Raw genomic sequence first — 23,056 nt, 5'->3', positions numbered from 1 at the left:
ACCACACTGAACACTGCTCTATGCACCAAGGAGAGCAGCACAGAACATAGTAGATGCTTCCACGGAGTTATGCTGTATAAATCATACGCTCTGAATTATTCCCGTTTTCCAACCTCGGCCTTCTCTGGAACCTTTTGTTCCTCAGGTAACTCTGAGCATCTTCTCAATATGGTAGGGAGAGGGGAGGAAGCCCAATAAAAACATATAACCTACTACTGCAGATTAAAACCTTTTCCGAGAATGTATTAGTTTCATTTTTTTAGAAATACGTAACTGGATTACTTCAGCTGACAACCTCCCAAAACTCATGATCAAACACTACCCTCCACAGACATGACCAGTACCCAGTGTAGATTCTGCATTGAGGTCAAAATGTTCAATCTGACTTGAAGCCCTGGGAAGAGTTCTCAATAGTCCTGCTTCTTTAAAAGTTGAAACTATCTACAATGCGATTAAAACATGGCAAAATGTCAATGACACATTGTTAAACAAAAAATAAGTTAGAAGGCATTATCTAAATGTAACCTCACTTATTTTCTTTTTAAAAAGACAAAAACTTACTAAGTGCATTTTAAAGCTACTAAAGGGTGGCTAGGCACCTGTAGCACAGTGGTTTATGGCGCCAGCCACATACACCAAGGGTGGCAGATTCAAACGCAGCCCAGGTCAGCTGAACAATGAATGACAACTGCAACAAATTATAGCCGGGTGTTGTGGTAGACGTCTGTAGTCCCAGCTACCTGGGAAAGAATCGCTTAAGCCGAAGAGCTGGAGGTTGCTGTGAGCTGTGACGTCACAGCACTGTACCAAGGGCGACATAGTGAGACTCTATCTCCAAAAAAATAAAAAGATACTAAAAGATGGCTCAACGCCCGTAGCACAGTAGTTACGGTATCATCCACATACACCAAAGCTGGCAGGTTCAAAACTAGCCTGGGCCTGCCAAACAACGACAAACAAAAAACATCCAGGCATTGTGGTGGGTACCTGTAGTCCCAGATACTTGGGAGGCTGAGGTACGAGAATCACTTAAGCCCAAGTTTGAGGATGCTATGAGCTGTGATGCCACAACACCCTACCAAGGGTGACATAGTGAGACACTGTTTCAAAAAAAAAAAAAATTAATTAAAGAAAAGATACTAAAAGGAAAAAAACACACCAAAAAAAAAAAAAAACTATAATGCTGTTTTTCCTATTGATATTTATTGATGCTTTTAAGTGTGAATGTTGTCATAAGACTTTCAAAAGATTAAATAAGAAATTTGACCAGTGAGATCCACTTATTCCTGAATTAGGACAGGAAAGAAAAAGGGGTGGGGGTTAATCAAGTGTGGGAATGCTAAGTTGGCTTTCATGTTTAGTTTATTGCAGGCATTTATTGAGAACAAACTATTTAAGTACTCACAATTGGATACTTATTTCATACATATATATTACAATGAAACAAAATTAGCAACCTCTGAACATGAAAAACCTATGTGCATCAGTGGTTTCTACATTCTAATTGGTATTGCTATTAACAACCTAAAATGATCACTAATTACAGTTATTCAAGCTAGAAAATTCCATTGTCAGGCTGGGCGCGGTGTCTTATAATCCTAGCACTGTGGGAAGTCCAGGCGGGTGGATTGCTCTGAACTCACAGGTTCAAGACCAGCCTGAGCCAGGAGACCCTATTTCTAAAAGTAGCCGGGCGTTGTGGAGGGTGCCTATAGTCCCAGATACTCTGGAAGCTGAAGCAAGAGAATCATTTGAGCCCAAGAGTTGGAGGCTGCTGTGAGCTATGATGCTACTGCACTCAACCTCAGGGTGACAGAGCAATGACTCTGTCTCAAAAAAAAAAAAAAAATTCCAATCTCCTTTAAATTTAAGCACTTAAAATTGAAATGGGTCTAAAAGCAAGGCTAATTAGGTCTATTCTGAGTTATTACCATAATTGGAAACTTTTATTAAACTAAATCCAAAAGCTGGGCATGGTTGCTCATGCCTGTAATCCTAGCACTCTGGGAGGCGGCAGTGGGTGACTGCCTGAGCTTAGCAGTTTGAGCCCAGCCTGAGGAACAGCAAGATCCCATTTCTAAAAAAATATCCTGGTGTTGTGGCAGATGCATATAGTCCCAGCTACTCGGGAGGCTGAGGCAAGAGGACTGCTTGAGTCCAAGAGTTTGAAGTTGCTGTGAGCTACGATGCCACTGGCACTCTGGAGAACCCACTACAGTGCTTCTTATCTATTAATCTTCCTATTTTTCAGTGACAGGTCCCTCCCTGCCATCAGCTTCTCACTGCCCTCTACTGGCCAGGTATGAATTCAGTTTTTTTTAAGTAGTTCTGTTTTATAATACAAACATGATTTTACTGGACAAGTAGATAATAAATTCATTTGATTCACAAAACAAAGTTAAAAAAATTAGTACATTAATGACGCTCAAAATTAACTCCAAGAATGTACCGTACCATTATTTCTTCAATTAAACAATTCTCACTACGAAAGCAATACATGTTGACTAAAGAGAACAGAAAAGCAAATGAGCCAATGAAAACCTTTTCGGAACTGTTAACACTTTGATATATATCCTTCCAACTTCTCTTCTCTGCTGGCATTCACCCTTCTATACAGGGTGTCCATAAAGTTCATGTGCAATTTTAAATAGTTGTAACTTTGTTAAGTATGTGATAGAATCTGTAAAAGGGGTTAAAAAAAAAGAAACACATTTTTTATTGTTATTGCTAATTTTCAACACATCTACCATCATTACCAATGCAGAGGGTAATGCGATTCTGTAGTTCCAGGAAAACATTTTCAAGCTGATTTTCAGTAATACCAGCAATCACATCAGTTATCCTAGCTTGCAAGTCTTCTAAAGATTGAGGTTTGGTTGAATGAACATTAGTTTTCACATGCCTCCATAAAAAGAAGTCCAATGGAGTCAAATCTGGAGAATGTGGAGGCCAAGAAAATGGTCCACCTCTTCCAATCCATCTGTTAGGGAATTTTTCATGTAGAAACTGTCTAACTTGCAAAGCAAAGTGACAAGGAGCACTATCTTGTTGAAACACTATATTCTCCATGAGTCCTAATTGTTCAAGCTGAGGAATGAAGTGATTTTGCAGCATTTCTAAATAGCTATCACCATTAACAACACACCCTTCAGAAAAGAATGGCCCTATGACTTGATTTTTTCCCAAAGCACACCACACATTAACTTTGGGAGAATCTCTTTCATGTTCAACAGACTCAGGTGGATTTTCAGTTCCCCCAATATGGCAATTATGCCTGTTAACCTTGCCACTAACATGGAATGTTGCTTCACCAGAGAACATTAAATTACTCAAAAATGTGTCATCATTGCTAAGTTTTTCATTGAACTGGTGGCAGAAAGTTAGTCGTGCATGATAATCCTCTTCTAACATTTGATGCACTTGAAGTCTGTATGCTTTTGTGTGAAGTCTTGTCCGCAGAATCTTCTGCACGGTAGACCTTGGAAGCCTCAGCTCTAGTGATACCTGTCTTAATGACTTTCTTGGACTTGCCTCAAAGGTTTCCTCTACAGACGCTACAATTTCTTCACTAACACGTGGCCTACCAGACCGTGGTTTATCATTGACAGAGCCCGTTTCTTTATATTTTTTCATCCACTTGGATATGGAATTCCTGTGTGGTGCTTCTTTATTGTAATGTGTTCTAAACCTTCTTTGGACAGCAGCAGTAGATTTTAGTTCAATTAACCAAAGAACACAATTTACTTTCTCTTCTAGTGAAGCCATGAGTCAACAGTGAGTCTGAAAAATAAGTAACTTTTAAGTTAAATTTCTAAAACTAACATTTCTAAAGATAAAAAAATTAGATACATCAAGCCATCAAGTTTTATTTTTTATTTATTTATATTTTTTTGAGACAGAGTCTCACTCAGTCACCCTGGGGTTGAGTGCTACAGCGTCATTGCTCACAGCAACCTTAAACTTTTGGGCTCAAGTGATTCTCTTGCTTCAGCCTCCCAGTAGCCAGGACTACAGGACTACAGGCACCTGCCACAACGCCCAGCTATTTTTTAGAGAAAAGGTCTCGCTTTTGCTCAGGTTGGTCTTGAATTCCTGAGCTCAAGCAATCCACTGCCTGGGCCTGCAAGAGTGCTGGGAATACAGGCGTGAGCCACCATCAAGCTTTCTACTCCTTTTTACGAATTCTTTCTATCACATATACTTACAAAGTTCTAACTATTTTAAATTGGATATACTTTGGACACCTTGTGTATATATGTAGCTCTGTGTGTATATATACATATATATATACACTTTTTTTTTTTAAGAGACAGACTCTCACTCTGTCACTCTGGTTAGAGTGTCATGGTATCACAGCTCACAGCAACTTCTGATTCCTGGGTTCAAGCAATCCTTCGGCCTCAGCCTCTCAAGCTCTCAAGTAGCTGGGACTATAGGTGCCTGTCACCATACTAGTCTACTTCTTCCTACTTTTAGTAGAGACAGGTCTTCTCTTGCTCAGGCTGGTCTTCAACTCCTAACATCAAGCTATCTATCTGCCTTGGCCTCCCAAAGTGCTCAGGATTACAGGCCTGAGCCACAACACTTGGCCTTTATTCCCCCCCCCCCCTTTTTAAAGAAATAAGTTCTGCTGGGCATGGGGGCTCACGCCTGTAATCCTAGCACTCTGGGAGGCCGAGGTAGGTGAATCACCTGAGCTCAGGAATTCGAGACTAGTCTGAGCCCGAGTGAGATCTCATCTCTTAAAAAAAAAAAAAAAAAATTGGCTAGACGTTGTGGTGGGTGCCTGTAGTCCCAACTACTTGGGAGGTTGAGGCAAGAGAATCGCTTAAGCCCAATAGTTTGAGGTTGCTGTGAGCTATGACACCACAGTGCTCTACCAAGGGCAACAAAGTAAGATTTTTGTCTCAAAAAAAAAAAAAAATAGGTTCTTCTTACTCACTCTTATCACCACAACTGGAGGGCAGTGGCATCATAGCTCACTGCAGCCTTAAACTCCTGGTTTCAAGCGATCCTCCCAACTTAGCCTTCTAAGTGGGTAGGACTACAGACACATGCCACCACATCAAAGTTATTTTAAATTGTTTTGCAGAGATGAGATCTATGTTGCCCAGGCTTGTCGTGAACTCCTGACCTCAAGCAATCCTCCTGCCTTGGGCTTCCAGAGTGCTGGGATTACAGGCATGAGTCACCCGGCCTATATTTTCTTTGGTGGTTGTTTTTATAAATGATACTGTATGTGTTTTATTGACTGCTTTTCATTTTTTTCAAATTTCAGGTTGATGTGAAAGTTCACTAGGTGACAACGTTTGCATGTTAGGTAGAGGCCCTCTTGTGTTGAACACTGCTGTTTAAAATTAAAAAACGTCCTTCCATATCTCCATTTCTATGGCATCCTAATGTTCTATTATGCAAATATGCATTTCACGTAATCATTCTCCTTCAACCAACAAAGGTATTTATAGCTCTGTGACTAATGTACTTATAGCATACCTATTCTTCCATATGAAAACTAGTCTAACAAATGTGTTCTCCAAAGACGTTCCAAATCGATGCTGAGGAAATACTGTCTCCCTTTCTCATCAAACAATGAAAATTTGACAGACCCTTATGAACTGGCAAGGCCCCCAGAAAGATCATCAGGGTCTCCATTTTTATAGGCTTAGTAACTCAGGTTGCTTAGTCCACATTAAAAAGAAACCCAAAACCAAAACTAAAAACACTTTTCTCTCTTCTCTGTGGCATTTTTTTCTGAAAGCCAAGGCACTACGGAAACAAAATTAGAAGTGTGATCAGTCACTGAACATGGAGCAAAAAGAAAAAAAGAAAGTGGCAGCTAGGTGTGGTGTCTCACACCTGTAATCCTAGCACTTGGGAGACTGAGGTGGGTGGACTACTTGAGCTTAGGAGTTCAAGACCACCCTGAGCAGGAGGAAGACCTCCATCTCTATGAAAAATAGAAGAGCCAAGTGTCATAGTGGGCACCTCTAGTCCCAGCTTCTTGGGAGGCTGATGTAAGAGAATCCCTTGAGTTCAAGAGTTTGAGGTTGCTGTAAGCTATGACGACAGTGTGGAACTCTACCCAGAGTGACACTCTCGCAAAAAAGAAAGAAAGAAAAGAAAAGAAAAAAGAAAAAGAACTTTAAGGGGGCAATTCATGCAAAGTAGGACAGAGCTTAGAAAACCACCCATCCGTGTACGTGAAAAATCCTTGAAGGGAAGATCCACCCTTCTCCCTAGTTTCTAAGCCTTTCCAAGCAAACCCTAGATTTTTATGCAATTTTCATCAGCGGGTTGAAACATCTGACAAATGAACAGCTATTTCAATTTTCATGTGGTAGTGTCATGTTTTTAAAAAAAACTCATGACACATTTTTGCCTGAGGAACCTTGTTCCCAGTCCCTCTGAATATGCTCATGTGTCAATACTGTGCTCTCCAAACCCTGCATACCTGACCTCTGTCTGTAACATTCACCTTCAACTTTGACCTCAGTGACTCTTCCACTCCCAGCACCGAGAGCCTTTACCCAGTAAGTTCTGTAGAGGACAGGAGAGCCTAGCGGCCTCTCTCCTGGGTACCTGTCTAGCCCAGCCAAGCTGCTTCTATTACTCTTGCTGGAGCTTGCTGCCACAAGTTGTATTTTTTTTTTTTTTTTTTTTTTTTTTGTAGAGTGCCCTGGCTTCACAGCTCACAGCAACCTCCAACTCCTGGGCTTAAGTGATTCTGTTGCCTCAGCCTCCAAGGAGCTGGGACCACAGGCACCCGCCACAACACCTGGCTTTTTTTTTTGGTTGCAGCCATCATTGTCGTTTGGTGGGCCCGGGCTGGATTCGAACCCACCACCTTAGGGTATGTGGCTGGCGCCTAAGCCACTTGAGGCACAGGCACCGAGCCAAGTTGTATTCTTTAGGCATGTGGATTGAGCTTTCTGAAAAAGCCAGCCTGGGAAGACAACATCCTGGCCCACTCGGCCTCCACCTGGAGGGGTGAAAGCCACAAACTCATTTCCCTTCTTTGACTACATATTCTCCCACTCCATGGCTCTCAGGAGCACTTGTGCTAATGTATTTCTTGAGCCTACCAGTCTAAAAGTACATTCAACTAGAAAGAGACAAGCTCCACTTCAAGGCTAGATTAGTTCTCATTAAGAACAATAGATGCTCCCACACTTGCCTAGGGTTTGTAACTCTGCCATCTATATAATGTTTCCATTGTCTCAACAATGGCTAGACTGACAACTTCTTTTTAATAGCAGTGTACACAACACAGCCTTTGTACAATTTCTCTGTGAATGTCTCAGATGCATTTTTCTAAAGCATTTACAGTGGCTTATCAAAAATATATGGAATATACTTTAATAAAATCAGGAGCAGGCAAAAATAAAAAGGAGAACAGAAGGAAAACAGAACTTGTGGTTTATTGCCACAAAGCCAAAGCAAGCAAGGACTCACTGGTCTTTCGTCCATGGGAGCAAGCAAAGCCCAGTGCTTGGCTCAGACATCTCCTTTGAGGTTTATGAGCAATGTCTTCAAGGTTCTGAGCACATGAAGCAACTGGTTACATAAAACTATTTTCCCCAATTAAAAATGATGATATCTGCTTCTGCCATAGAAGGTTAGCTTTGATGGGCTCCCTCAAAAATCCCATAAACTACACAGGTGTGTCATAAAGCTTACATTATATTTGAGCTGAGTTTTTAAGGATAAGGACACATCCAGATGGAGAAAAGGTACTTCAGACAGAAGAGGAATGAACAACCAGTCATAAAAAGAAGGGCATGTTCACTTTTTAACTCTTAAGCTTCAATAACTAAAATAGAATTACAGCATGAAAATCATCTGGATGAACTTCTACGAAGGCTGTTAAGACAAGCAGAGGCAGGAGCTGAAAAGTCTGAGGAGTATGGCTGAGGAAATTTTGAGGTAGTAATAATTAACAGATGGAAATGGTGCAGAGTCTAGTATATACCAGTATTTCTCAGTAACCCTCTTCTCAAATGTGTTATGATGAAGTTCACCTCAAGGCACATGAAACTTGAGGCGCAAGTAGGTGTGCCATGTACTTAGCATATATACCAAGTAGGTTTGAGAATCACATGACCCTGTTAGTGTGGGAAAATGGCCCAGAACACTGCAGAGAAGTAAACCAATCCCAGCCTGAACTCTCGAAACTACTACAACTGCAAAGGTGGGGAGAGGAAGTACCAGGATTGTAAAGAGTAGCAAAGGTTAAAGTGGCAACATAAAACAGTGCTTATTTAAAAAGCCTGGCAGGCTGGATGGCACATGTAATCCCAGCACTTCAGAAAGCTGAGGCAAGAAGATACCTTAAAGCCCAGAGTTGTAACCTGCCTATGCAACCTGGTCTCCACAAGAAAACCAAAAACACTAGCCAGACATAATGATTTTAAGCAGGAGAATCGTTTTAGTTAAGTTTAAGGATACAGTGAGCTAAGAGAGCACCACTCCACTCCAGGTAGGGCAACAAAGCAAGCTGTCTTTTTGCAGCTAAGTTAACAATGGACATAAAAACATCAAAGCAAAATAAAGCTGATTTAATTCCAGGAGCAGGTAGGAAGCTAGAATTCACAGAATGGGGATATAGCACAGACTGCAGAGTTTTCCTAATAACCTCAAAAGAGAACACTGGAACACTTCTATACTGCTGGTGGGGTTGCAAATGCAGCCCTTTTGGACAGTAGTATGGAGAATCCTCAAAGATCTAGAAGTAGATCTTCCATGTGACCCTGCAATCACATTACTAGGTATCTACCCAGAAGAAAATCATTTTACCATAAAGACATTTGCACTAGAATGTTTACTGCAGCTCAATTCATAATTCCCAAGTTGTGGAAGGAATCTAAGCGCCCATCAACTCATGAATGGATCAACAAACTGTGGTATACGTATACCATGAAATATTATTCAGCCATTAAAAAAAGATGGAGACTTTACATCTTTTACATTTACCTGGATGGAGTTGAAATACATTCTTCTTAGTAAGTATCGCAAGAATGGAAAAATAAATATCCAATTACTCTATACTAATAAGAAATCAATATATGAACAATTGTCCCTAAGACCAGTAAAACACTACTATAGTCCAGTTCAGGGGTGGAAGGAAGGAGAGGGGCAGGCGTCATATGGCAGAAGGAGGGAGGGCAGGAGGTGGGATCTCACCTAATGTGCACATGCCCCTTGGGTAAGGGGCTTCTCTACAAATGGAACTTTACCCTGGAAGTGAGAACAATGTAACCTAAATATTGTATCCTCATATTAATTTGAATAGCTATTTACAATAAAAAAAAAAAAAGGGAAAACACTGAAGAGCTTCTCAAAATAGCCATTTATAATTTTTTTTTTAACTCATTTTTTGTTTTTTTTTTTATTTTTATTTTTTTTTTACAGTTTATTTATTTATTTATTTATTTATTGCAGTTTTTTTTTTGGCTGGGGCCGGGTTTGAACCCACCACCTCTGGTATATGGGGCTGGTGCCCTACTCCTTGAGCCACAGGCACCGTCCCCATTTATAATTTTTTAAAGTGCTATTCAATAAAATCCCAAGTCACACTATCTAAAGGGTATACCCACACTGTTTATAAGTAATATTACCTCTAGAGCTTCTTATTTCACACCAGTGGTAATTCAATACACCATAATGAATACCTGGTTTACTGATGCCAACCAGTGTTTAGCTAGAGACCACTACAATGCTCAAAAGCACCAAGCTACCCAGTACAAAAGACCCTACTTTGTGGCAGACTATGGATGAAAGCCTACAACTCTAAATACAAAAAAACCATGAATACAAAAAAAGCATTCAAAACCACATTTGGCCCCAGTACATGGCCTCAAAACATAGTAACTGTACAGAAGCTTGACATACACGAGTATCCATTTCTCAACCTTCTGCTGAGTTTCCTAAAGACTGAGATGAACTAAAGCATCTCTTATTTCTCTGTAAAGCACTCAAGTCATGAAAACAGGTGTCGCTATGACTTTCTCTATAGGTATACTCATAAGCATTTCTGGATTATCACACACTTCTACTAGCACGCCAGAGCCTAAATTTTATCCTCCCCACCTCTATACTTTCCATCTTTGCTGCTCACCGTCCTGCCATAAGATTGCAGTCTATTAACATCCATTTACCTAACTTTAGCCTTTCTCTAGGTTCTAGGTTGGCCTAGTAAGTGGCAAATGACCATACTCAAGTAACCCTAGCTGTCACTAGCACCTTATTGGCAGGCCTATCTTTGCTTAAAGTGTCCATATTTTAACTGCCCCAACACTGGCATTGGTTAGAAGAGACTTTCATTTAAAATCAAGAAAGGTCAAAAATAGGGAGCTGTTTTACAGAATGTTCTCATTTCATTCATAGTGATCGTTTTCCTCAATAACCTTTCCTTTCATTAATAGGCACCTTACATTACTCCCCCAAATAAAAAGTCAGAGATAAGGAATATAAGCCAAAGTTTTATTCGTTCATTTCTTGCATTTGAAGTACTCTTCAATGACATCATTGGCCTGAGATTCTTTGTCATAGTCCTTTAAAAAAAAATTACTGGCTGGGTGCAGTGGTTCATGCCTGTAATCCTAGCACTCTCTGAGGCCCAGGCAGGTGGAATGTTTGAGCTCAGGAGTTCCAGACCAGCCTAAGAGTGAGGCTCTAGCCTTACTAAAAATAGTAAAAATACCCAGGTATTGGGGTAGATGTCTGTAGTCTCAGCTACTCAGGAGGTTTAGGCAAGGGGATCACTCAAGCTCATTGAGTTTGAGGTTTCTGTGAGCTATGACACCATAGCACTGTACCTAGCACAACAGATATAGACTGTCTCAAAAAAAAATCACGCGCAACTTCTTGTTAACATTTATAAATTCCACTAAGTTCTTAGCATTACTCACAGCCAAGCTTTAAAATTATGCCTTATGAAAGTGTGTAACATCACTAAAATTTGTTACAGCCATTTTAAGGGCCCTTAACAACTTCAATGCCAGCTTTTAAAAAATTTCTGCAGAAACACATTCAGGTAAGCAGATTAATTGGCTGACTTCTATAACACTAATAATCAAATTTTTCTTTTTTGAAACACAGAAAATGTTTTTAACTCTTTTGAGTATTGTATTCTTTCCTTTAAAAGGTCCTCAAACTTAACTTAATACAAAGTTATGCAGTTACCCAGCATAACCTTTATTCACCCTAAAAACAAAGTGACTTACCTAAACTGCTACACAACTGTGACCAAGCACTTTATGGGGTTTCCCCTCTGTCAACTTTACAAAGGCCTACCCATTCCCTGTTTCTTCTTGTCATCAACCTACCAGGAGAATAAAAAAAAAAGTCACATTAATAAGCATTAATGCCATTAACAATAAATTAAACCCAACAGGTGGCTGTAGTCAGAAGGGTGACATGGCAGTTTCTTCATGACAATTCAGTAGAGGGAGCCAGTTGTCATCATGTACAGCACAAAAGATCACCTATCAGCACTTTATCTTACTTTTGTTCTATATCAACATCAAAATTAGCATTTTAGTTCTACAGGTATAGAATGCTTTTATTAAAAGCCTTAACACAGCCAACAACGACAAGTCCATGGTACGTTTACACTTGTAGAAAACAAACTAAGGATTATGGAACTAATTCTTACACTAGTATGACAAATATCACTATGGACAGCATCAGTCTTAACATAATGACCCTTAACTAGCCCAATTCTCCTAAAGGATGTACTAACAGACCAGACACATCAATTTAGATGAGTAACTTACCTTAATTAGGTTGATTTGGTGTTCAGCACAAAGGGCCTCCACCAACTTGACATACATAGGCTCATCACAGTTGGATGCAAGCACACAAAGATGGGTGCCTGAAATTCAAAACACAACAATGAAGTTAAAATCCAGACCTAAACCCACCACTCTTGCACTTTATTGAATACCACCCCACAAATGTGCATATAAGTGCTCAAATCCGATGATTCTTACCAGCCATCTTGTTCACTTAAAGAAAAACTAAGTAAATTTCACTTAAGATTTCTTCCCCCCAAATTCCAGGTTTGTATAGGGGAAGTAACTGAAAAACTTGTGGTCAAAATGGTAACTTTCTGGTAAATCAGTCTCATATATCCAAAGAAATGTGTTATGTCAACTACCAAATACAGTTGTAATGTTACTGGTCCAACCACTGCAAAAATACAGCGCAGGACGGCCAACCTGTCAATACTACACAAGATTCACACCAGGGCCCAGTGCACTGCAGCATGCATTACATCACACAACAGTGGATGTATTCACCTGGCTAGATTATACCAAAGTAAACAGTGGAGACCCTAAAAATGCACTTAAACTCAGCTCTATGTTAAGCTGTTCTGCCAACATAACGAGTATTCCAGATTCAAATGTATTTCCACAGCTACTGCACTTACCAAATTCATTTAGAATGAAATGCTTCTGCAATAACTTCAGGACAAAATGCTTAAGTTATTCATTATTAATTTAACCGGATAGTTTCTAAACTGTTAAATGCAACAAGGTTGTCCAATTAACCTCCAGAAAACTACTAACCCCATAACCTCCAAGTTTGTCAGATTGTTATGTGTCACTCGGAACAAGAGTGAAGGGGTATCCGACAACTGAAGTCATCAATCAAACACTGTAGTTTTTGTTGGACTAAGAGCAAGTTTGTTTTGAGGCAGAGTCTCTCACTATATCACCTTGGTAGAGTGCCGTAGCGTCACAGCTCACAGCAACCTCACACTCTTGAGCTTAAGCGATTCTCTTGCCTCAGACTGGGACTACAGACGCCCAACATAACGCCTGGCTACTTTTTTGTTACTGCTCTCACTGTCGTTTAGCAGACCAGGGCCGGGTTCGCAACTGCCTGCCTTGGTGTATGTGGCCGGTGCCCTAACCACTGACCTACGGGCGCAAAGCCTAAAACTAAGTCTCAACTCCAGTGCGAACAGCAACTCACAAGAGCGCTGATACCTTTTCCTAGGATGGATATAGATGCCACTCTGAACTTTTGGGCTAACATCATGAACTTCATTCACGCTTTTTCCCCTGGGCTGCAATTTTGTTCCGGTTGCAACAACCCACAGTATTGAGACTGATACACGTACTTGTCTAAGGCTTTGGCAGCTTCGCGGATTCCACGTGCAAGGCCATCATGGATGAGGGCGGTCTTCAGCACCTCTAGTAAAGCGGTGTTCACATCTATTACACCTTCAGCAGCAATGCTGAACCGCGCCAAGTCAGAACCCTCAGTTAAAACCTTCGCACCACTGAACGCCGTAGACTGCAGAGGCGTAACCTACAACAGGCGCGCTCCCGGCGACCCGGCCCACCCGGCCCCGCGCCGCAGGCTCGCGGCGGCGCCTCACTGGCAGCCCGACCCCAGCCCCTGGGCTCACCCTTCCTCGGCCATGGCGGTGGGTTACGCGTGAAGGTGAATCTTGAACTCACCGGAAAAAGGCAAAAATAACCCCTAACTTACTAAGGAAGTCAGCCTCGACTCACATCTCCACCAATCCCAGCCGATCCACAAACCAGTCAGGAAACAAGCTGGGGCCTCCATTAACCACAAACATCCGCCTCCGCGTTATTCAGACACCGGCGCGCGCCCGACGCACAGCGGTATTTATGGGCGCTTAGGCCCCCTGCGCGCACGCGCACTCCCGCCCACTAGAGCGGCGGCTCTCGCGGTGCCGGGCCTCGGGGGTTTCTCCGTCTGGATTGAGGCAATTCGATTCTGAGACCAGAGTATTACAAGTGCGCCCGTGGTCGGCCGGTCCGCGGTGCGCGCAGCAGGCATCCCGAGGGCAGCCTCGGGTCTTTTCCAGGGGCGTGGCCTGTGAAAGCCCAGAAAGTTCTTTCTATGGAGCGCGAGAGGGGCCAAAGAAGATTTGTCAAGCACTGGTGTCTGCCTGGTCTTAGACCTCCCCCCGGAGTTCTGGCGCCCCCAAAACGTCAGTTCAACCCTTCCCCCACCACGTGGTGGTTTCCAGTGACCCAACTAGACTGAGCTAGCGAGAAAGCGCGTTGGGTTCCTTCGCTCCTTAGTCTCTTTGTCCGCGAATGTGTCATTTCGTGGGTGGTGCTCTCTTTGTTTGCAAGAGACAACGGCCAACGCCTTTTCACTCTTTCTAAGCACTTAACAGAGCCCATTTTCCTGGCATGTATTGGTCAGTTCTGGTTTCTAAACATAGTGGGAGAGTTGGTTCTAAACGAAGTTTGTTTTTGTTTAGTTTTGAATGCTTGATCGTGCCCTACATTGCTTGTCCCGCGCAAATCAGGATTCTTTAGATGCATTTTAAACACCTACCTTGTGCCTGACACAGGGATAGGGTCTGGGAGTACAGAAATGAGAAACGCACTCGGAGAAATCCTGTCTTTTTCATCCAGGACCTGGCAGAGTTAGTGATCGAATTCGAGAACCCTCAAACTCCAATTTTTGCCCCAGAAGCAACGTTTTAAATTTTGAAGTGTGGCCTGGCGTGTTTTAACGCCTGTAGTCTTAGCATTCTGGGAGGCCAAGGCGGTGGATTGCTTGAGCTCAGGGGTTAGAAACCAGGCTGGGTAAGAGGGAGATCCCGATGTATACTAAAAGTAGAAAAACTAGCTGGGTTTAGTGGCAGGCACCTGTATTCTCAGCTACTGGGGAGGCTGAGGCAAGAGGATCTCTGGAGCCCAAGAGTTTGAGGTTGTTATAAGTTGTGCGGCCAGGGCATTCTACCAAGGGGCAACAAAGAGAGACTGTCTCTAAATGAATGAATAAATAAATATCGAAGTGATGGGCAATTCCCTTAAACGCACGAAACACAGCTAAATGTTCCAAGTACTGCCTTTTTTTTTTTTTTTGCAGTTTTTGGTCGGGCCTGGGTTTGAACCCGCCACCTGCGGCATATGGGGCCGGGGCCCTACTCCTTTGAGCCACGGGCACCACCCAATACTGCCTTTTTTGTTTATTTTAGTTTCCTCTCCTGAGACGTCGCCAAGCCAGTCAACAACTATTAAGCACTTGTTGAGTGCTAGCGTTGTGGATACAGTGAGCAGCTCATCATGGCAGACTTGGTAATAAACTTGCCAGCGAGCGTTAACCAGAATAGAGACTTACTGAATCTTTAATAAATTAATACAGTTCAGCGGTTCTGTGGCTCAAAAGGGTAGGGCGCCTCATGTGCTGGAGGTGGCAGGTTCAACCCCAGCTCTGGCCAAAAACTGCAAAAAAAAAAAAAAAAATTCAGTTCGTGCTTACCTTTTCAAATGCTTTGAGTTTCATTTTTAATTGTTTCTCTCTTTTTTAGAGACAGTCTCACTCTGCTCACCCTCGGTAAAGTGCTGTGGCGTCACAGGTCACAACAACCTCCAAGCTCTTAGGCTTAGATGATTCTCTTGCCTCAGCCTCCCAAGTACCTAGGACTACAGGCGCGGGCCACAACGCCCGGCTATTTTTTGGTTGTTGTTTGGCCCAGGCTGGGTTTGGACCTGGTGTCCTACTCACTGAGCCACAGGCACTGCCCTTGAGTTTCATTTTTAAAATGCTGAACCTGCTTCTCTCCATCAGTAAGTCATGCAAATGTTCATTGAGCTTTTGCTTCAAAGAAAAACTCCCATGGTATATGATGATGAGATTAACTTCTTCCACTTCACATTTTTGTGTTGGAATTAAGATGTGAGCCAAAGATTGAATATTTCAGGGCCACAGGAGGACTCCAGTGCAGGGACTTAGGGATTTGGAATGATGTGGAAAGGTTTGTGGTAGCATTTGAAAAGGGCTCAAGAAAAAATTAAGTTTCGCAGCAGGTGAACATAGGAGGAGAGGAGAGGGTATTCTAAGTAGACCAAAGGCTAAGAACCAAGCTATGACTGGCTTTCTTGGCTTTTCTGGCTACCTTAACACGCTTGTATTTTTGAAAGAGAGTGTGGTAAATAATGTTTTAGCAGTACCATGCTGTCTTGACCACTATGGCCTTGTAGTACAGCCTAAAATCTGGTATAGGGATACCCCCAAAGTGCCTTAGCTATACGAGTTTTTTTCTGGTCCCATATGAAACACAGAATCATTTTTTCCAAGTCTTGAAAGTAGGATGTTGGTATTTTAATAAGAATGGCATTGAATCGGTAAATTACTCTGGGAAGTATAGACATTTTAACAATATTGATTTTTCCAGCCATGAGCATTCTATGTTCTTCCATTTGTACATGTCCTTTGCTATTTCCTTTCCTAGGGTTTCATAATTTTCTTTATAGAGGTCCTTCACCTCTTTTATTAGTTATATTTCTAAGTATTTCATTTTCTTTGGGGCTATGGTGAAGGGAATTGTGTCCTTAATTAACCTCTCATCTTGGCTGTTGTTGGAGTATACAAAGGCAACTGACTTGTGGACATTGATTTTATATCCTGAGACATAACTGTATTTTTTATGACTTCCAAGAGTCTTGTGGTTGAGTCTTTGGCATTCTCCAGGTATAAGATCATATCATCAGCAAAAAAGGGAGAGTTTAACCTCCTCTGCTCCCATTTAGATGCCCTTTATTTTCTTGGCTTGTCTATAGCTAAAACTTCCAGCACAATGTTGAATTGGTGACAGTAATGGTGACAGAGGACAACCTTACTTGGTTCCACTTCTAAGAGGAAAAGCTTTCAGTTTTACTCTGTTCAGTAAAATACTAGCTGTGTGTTAAAATACTAGCACATTTCTTATTAGCTAAGGTTAGGAAAAGTTAATACGCTACGCATACTAGATTTTCTTCACCAAAATAATTTTAAGAAAGAAGCAGAGAATTTGGTAAAGACTTGAGAAACAGAAGTGGGGAAAATAATCATAGCAAAACAACATATTTGGTCGGTCCCAGCATAGTACCAACCAACTCAGACTTGGTGTCTATCTTCTAGCTACCCATACTCTGTTCATTCTATTGACACAGAGATCATGGACCTCTGCCTTAACATCACTTAGATCTAGAAATACACATATGACTGGCTTTAACCTGCAAAATGAAGTTAAAAGGACATAAAGGTGTCGCAAAGATTCTTTTATATAAATTATCTATATGAGATTTGGGGGATTACTTCCTCTCTATTTAAGAAACTGGAAAAAGTAGGAGACCATGCTAAATAGAGATTGGCGGCTAGTCGCTCTTACGATATCAGATTATAACACAATAATGTATACACATGAGTCTGAAATACATATGAAAAGTGAATGTGCTCTAAAGTTTGTTTTATGAGCAATAAGGGTAGTTAATTTTGTTTAGCATTTTCTGTACGCCAGGCAATGTACTAAATTCTTATCATATATGTTCTCCCTTGATGATGATAGGGACCATGTGTGGTGGTGCCAGTAGTAGCCCTCTATAACAGGCAAGGAAAGCAAGCCTTGGAGGGTTGCCCAAGATCACACAGCTAATAAATGTGGAAGCTGGTATTTGAACCCAGTCGACTTCAAAGCCCCTATTCCTAACCCTTCAGCCATTTGAATGATTGCCCGACTGTGGGAGGGAGGTCTCTAAGAATTCAAAGATGACTCTTTATATCTCACAGTTGGTAATGATACTGCGGGTTCTACTTCACTGTGCTAAAAAGTTGCATAGATAGAGAAAGGGAATAGTGCTGTTAGGCAGAAAAAGAGAGCACAGTAGAAATTTGGGTTTCTGAATCATCTAAGTGTAGATGCTGTATAGTTTGCTAGTGCTGCCAATAACAAAGTGCAACAAACTGGGTTGCTTACACAACAGAAACATAACATCTCATAGTTCAGAAAGCTGGAAGTCCAAATGAAGGGGTTGCCAGGGTTAGTTCTTTCTGAATGGGAGAGTGTTACATACCTCTTCCCTAGCTTCTGGCGATTTGTTGGTGATCTCGATATTGCTTGACTTGTGTTAGCCTAACTCCAATCTTCGCATGACATTTCTCCACATTCGTGTGTAACTCTGTGTCCCAATTTTTTCTTTCCATAAGAATACCAAAAGCCAGCTCGGCACCTGTAGCTCAGCGGCTAGGGCGCCAGGCACATACGCCAGAGCTGGCAGGTTCAAACCCAGCCCTGGCCTGCCAAACAACAGTGACAACTACAACCAAAAAAAAAAATAGCCGAGCATGTGGTGGGTGCCTGTAGTCCCAGCTACTTTGGAGGCTGAGGTAAGAGAATCGCCTAAGCCAAGAGTTGGAAGTTGCTGTGAGCTGTGACACCATGACACTTTACCAGGGTGACATGGTGAGACTCTGTCTCAAAAAAAAAAAAAAAAAGAATACCAAAATCCAGACCCAGTGTTGCATGCTTGTAGTCCCAGTTACTTGGGAGCTGAAGGCAGGAGAATTACTTGAGCCCAGGTGCTCAATCTGCTGTGAGCTGTCATCGCACCTGTGAAGAGCCACTGTATCTAGACTGGACAACATAGGAAGACCCCATCTCTAACAAAGAAAGAAAGAATACCAGTCATATCAGATTAGGGGCCTATCTACTCCAGTCTGACCTTATCTTTTTTTTTTTTTTTTTTAGACAGAGTCTCTCTTTCTCATCTTAGGTAGAGTACCATGGTGTCATAGCTCATAGCAATTCAAAACTCCGGGGCTCAAGTGATCTTCTTGCCTCAGCCTCCCAAGTAGCTGGGGCTACAGGTGCCATGTCTCTTTTTAAAGACATGTTTTCACTCTTGCTCAGGTGGTTCTCCAACTCCTGAGCTCAAGTAATCCACCCGCATTGGCCTCCCAGAGTGGTAGGATTACAGACATGAGCCACTGCACTTGGCCTGTCTGACTATATTTAACTAATTACATCTACAAAAATCATTTTCCCAAGTAGAGTCTTGTTCTGAGGTGCTGGGAGTTAGGACTTCAACACCTAAGTTTTGTGGGAACACAGTTCAACTCACAATAGATGCCAAAGAAGGAGGAACTGCAGAACATAGTGAATGATAGAAAGGATCTATGAGTTGTACTGTAAAACCTTACTTGGAAGACCAAAGCTGGGAAGAAGAGTTGGACCAAGGCATATTAAAGATTTCGTATCTTGAAGTGGTCAGGACTCAGCTGAGCTGAGTTAAAATTTCAGTTCACTGTGTGGCCTTTGGCAACCATTTGCATTTCTGAGCCAGTAAAATGGTGAAAATAGTATAATACTGTTCTGAGGATTAAATGAGATGGTTGTTTAAAGGGTTTACTGCTGTGCCTGTAAAGCAATTTACCTTATAAAGAACTCCATATGAAAGTATATGGACCGGTCCTTACATATTACCTTTCTCCCTCTCTCTGTCTCTTTCTCTCTCTTTCTCTCTCTGTCTCTGTCTCTCTCTCTCTCTCACACACACACACACGCACGTGTATATATATGTGCATATGTATACATATTATATGTGTATATATAAAATGTAGCTCCAGTTCTCAGGATAAGAGTCATACTGGCTTCATTCTAGTGATCCTCTAATAAAAATGTAATTCTCAAACACTTTTAAAAATAGCATTAGAACCCATTTTCAAAAGAAATACTCCTCAGATAATACTAGAGCTACTCTATAGGAATATAGGAAGGAACACTGGGGCCTAGAATCCCACACTAAGACCCTCCTGTGTGTGGTATCCCAAGGGAAAAACTTTAACGTCAGTTGAGACTAGTGGCTCTATGGGCCACTACTCTTCATTTATAAATTACTGTGTCGTTGGTCTGTTATTAGTCTATAAACGTTACATATTATTTCTAATTATCACCCACAGTATGTTATGTTCACACAAACAACTAAGTCAGCCCTACAGTGAGTAGCCTCAGCACCCAAACTGTTCTGGGTAGCATCTAGAAGGAATAAAAACAAATAAAGAAACAGTCTCAGTAAGACTTAGGAGAACCTGGATGAGAGTTACACAAAATCTTCCAATACAAAAATTATTAGCATAAGCTTCATACTTAGCTACATAATAATCTAGCCCCATTTTCCCTGACAAATTTTTTTTGCAGTTTTTGGCTGGAGCTGGGTTTGAACCCACCACCTCCAGCATATGGGGCTGGTGCCCTACCCCTTTAAGCCACAGGCGCCACCCAACCTACACACTTTTTTTTTTTAACTCCTCAATAAACTGGGTTTTGCAATTAAAGGCCTCCCTTACATACCACTTTACAAGCTACTACCAAAGCCTTTCTTAATCTTTTCCGCTCTTACTCATCTACACACTTTTCTTATTTTCTTTTGTCTTTTTTCCCTTGCCAATTCTCTTTCTCCTTTGATTCTTCCTGTGACATAATGGGATTCAATTCAAACTTTTCTTCAGGTTAAAACTACATGCTGTAATAAATGCGGGTTAGACTTACACAATCCGGACTACAGCAGTATATCATAGTTTTTACTCCTCTTTCTTATCACTTATTTCCACCCATTGTATTTATTTTCTACCCTAAAAAGCAGGGACATTTAAAAAGTTTTCAAATTAAAACGTGATTTTCAGGGATGCTCAAAGCCTCCAGCTAACTCATCATGGACATTACTTTATAGATTAGTAGTCCTCAACATGGCTTTTCATTAACTATGACGTCAACTCCATAGGCTTTTCTGATTTTTTTCAGTCAATGAATTCATTTGTTTAGTGCCTTCAATCTGCAAGTCACTGTTCTAAGTGCCGGATGATTTAGAACAGGAGAAAGGTAAAATGTTAGGACCTGCCCATATATTTTCATACAGGGTTCTTTATAAGGTAAATTGCTTTACAGGTAACAGCAGTAAACCCTTTAAACAACCATCTTATTTAATCCTCAGAAAGTCCTAGTTATATAATCATTTATATAACCCCAATAATGAATGGAAAGGACTGTTCTTCAAGGATTCTTTGATATAGAATCTCCTCTCTATCGTGTTCTGGCTCTGGAGCCTTGGTTGAGAGACGTCCAGTCTCTGGGCCTCAAGTGCTTCCTCTGAAAAATGAAGTAGGCAATTGAACAAGATGCCCTTAAGCACTTTTTTTGGTTCAGGCATCCTATAGCGTTATATAAGTACTGTTAGATGTTGAGAATCTGTGCTGTCTGCCACATTCGTTTCCTTATTTCATGTGGCTTCACCCACATGACGCTGAGCTATAGCTGATGCCAGCTTCCCTCCTGTGTTCAGCTTCCAGATGATTTCTTTATTTGTGAATGACATTGGTTGCTTTTTATTTTTATTTACTTTAATTAGTTTATTTATTTAAGATAGAGTCTCACTATGTCACCCTTGGTAGAGTGCTGTGATATCACAGCTCACAGCCACCCCAAACCCTTAGGCTTAAGCGATTCTCTTGCCTAAGCCTCCCAAGTAGCTGGGAATACAGGCATCCACCACAATGCCCGTCTATTTTTTGGTTGCAGTTGTCATTGTTGTTTAGCTGGCTCTAGATGGGTTCAAACATGCCAGCCTCGGTGCAGGTGGCCGTTGCTGTAACCACTGTGATACGAGTGTCGAGCCATTTGTAAGCATGGTCATTATAGAAAGTGTTGATAAAACTATCATCATCGTCATAATAAAGACAGAAGTGGCTGCTAGGTAAGGCCTTCTTTACAATCCTGGGGATCTCCAAGTTTCTTATTTTTACATGAAATGCTACCATATTAACTCTAAGTAGACCGAAAAATTTGGGAATGTGTGTTATAATACCTAAGCAACGACTAAAAATAATGGAAAGAGATATAGCTAAAAAGACAGAAAGATAAATTAAAATCCTAAAATGTTTTCCATTAAATCAAAAAGAAGGTAGAAAGAAACAAAAACTGTAAGATATAAAACAAAAAAATAAAATGGTAGACTTAAAGCCAACCATGACAATACCTAGCTTAAATGTAAGTAGACTATCTCAAATTACAGGGTAAAAATTGTCACAATGAATTTTTTTTGGTTTTTTTGAGGCAGTCTTACTTTGTTGCCCTGGGTAGAGTGCTGTGACATCATAGCTCACAGCAACCTCAAACTCTTGGGCTAAAGTGATCTTCCTGCCTCAGCCTCCTAAGTAGCTGGGACTATAGGCACCCACCATGATGCCAAGCTAGTTTTCTATTTTTAGTAGAGACAGGGTCTTTCTCTTGCTCTGGCTGGTCTCTACCTCGTGAACTCAAGCTATCCACCACCTTGGCCTCCCAGAGTACTAGGATTACAGCTATGAGCCACTGAACCTGGCCTTGTCAGAATGAATTTTTACAAATCAACTATATTCTGTCTACAAGAGATACATTTTACATATAGAGACACAGGCAGGTGAAGAGTAAAAAGATGGGAAAAGATATACCATGCAACCAATAAACATAAAAAAGCTGGAGTGATTATGTTAATACCAGATAAGATATATTTCAAGAGTAACAGCAGTGAAATTTCACCATGACAAATGAGTGAATTCATTGGGGAAAGATAACAGTATTCATAAATATATACAAATATGTGAATATGTGTGTGTGTTAGATATAAATAATGACAGCTTCAGAAATTGACAGAATTAAATGGTATAATAAACCAATCACAAATCAAAATTGGGGATTTAAATAATTCCTCTTTCACTAATTGATAGAATGGTTATGATACAGGACAGGTGGTGCCCCAGCCAGCTCAACCGAGCAGGACTGGAGGACCCCGCCTCCGCCTTGGCCGTGTTGGTGCCGGGGCAGCCGGCAGAGGAACCAGCAGGCTGGAACATAGGCAAGGAGGGGGGAGCCTCCCTCCCCCACTGGAGGCCCTAGTAGCCAAAGGGACCGGACAACTGCTGGGGAGACACTGGCCCCTTGGTGTCTCCTTCCTTTTGCACTTATGACTGAATGTGGAACCTCCATTTCCTCTGCCTAGGTCAATTTCATGTAAGTTTCCTAGGCCTCGATTCCGTGAATGGACTGTGTCTATTCATTAGTACATTCATTCACCTTGCCCCAGCAGAAGGGACTGTGTCCATTCATTAATGCATTCATTCACCTGGCCCCAGCAGAAGGGATTGTGTCCATTCATTAATACATTCACTCACCTGGCCCCAGCAGAAGGGACTGTGTCCATTCATTAATGCATTCATTCACCTGGCCCCAGCAGAAGGGACTGTGTCCATTCATTAATGCATT

General features: G+C 41.4%; 1 protein-coding gene and 2 non-coding genes across 6 annotated transcripts; all 3 read right to left on the bottom strand.

Moving 5' to 3' along the window:
- Window positions 1–2,160: 2,160 nt before the first annotated feature.
- On the bottom strand, window positions 2,161–13,599 carry LOC100959373. Of its 4 annotated transcripts, none has more exons than XM_023513547.1 (5): window positions 13,501–13,599; window positions 13,127–13,243; window positions 11,775–11,872; window positions 11,223–11,320; window positions 2,161–3,780 (listed from the first exon to the last, which is right to left on the bottom strand). In XM_023513547.1, exon 5 carries the CDS (start codon window positions 3,763–3,765, stop codon window positions 2,728–2,730), a length of 1,038 nt encoding a protein of 345 aa, XP_023369315.1. In that variant the 5' UTR covers window positions 3,766–3,780; window positions 11,223–11,320; window positions 11,775–11,872; window positions 13,127–13,243; window positions 13,501–13,599; the 3' UTR covers window positions 2,161–2,727. The 4 variants fall into 4 exon arrangements, with proteins under 4 accessions (XP_023369315.1, XP_023369319.1, XP_023369320.1 ...); XM_023513551.1 differs by having other exon boundaries at window positions 13,127–13,199; XM_023513552.1 differs by lacking the exon at window positions 13,127–13,243.
- Window positions 11,396–11,471, bottom strand: LOC111725821. Its single transcript, XR_002773787.1, has one exon. It is a non-coding gene; the product is annotated as a small nucleolar RNA SNORD100 (small nucleolar RNA).
- On the bottom strand, window positions 12,584–12,656 carry LOC111725789. The gene has a single exon (XR_002773769.1). It is a non-coding gene; the product is annotated as a small nucleolar RNA SNORD101 (small nucleolar RNA).
- Window positions 13,600–23,056: the final 9,457 nt, after the last annotated feature.

The sequence above is a fragment of the Otolemur garnettii genome, unplaced genomic scaffold (assembly GCF_000181295.1).
Source record: "Otolemur garnettii isolate 467f Iridium unplaced genomic scaffold, OtoGar3 scaffold00002, whole genome shotgun sequence".
NCBI lineage: Eukaryota > Metazoa > Chordata > Mammalia > Primates > Galagidae > Otolemur > Otolemur garnettii.
This window is presented reverse-complemented; position numbering and strand designations above follow the sequence as displayed.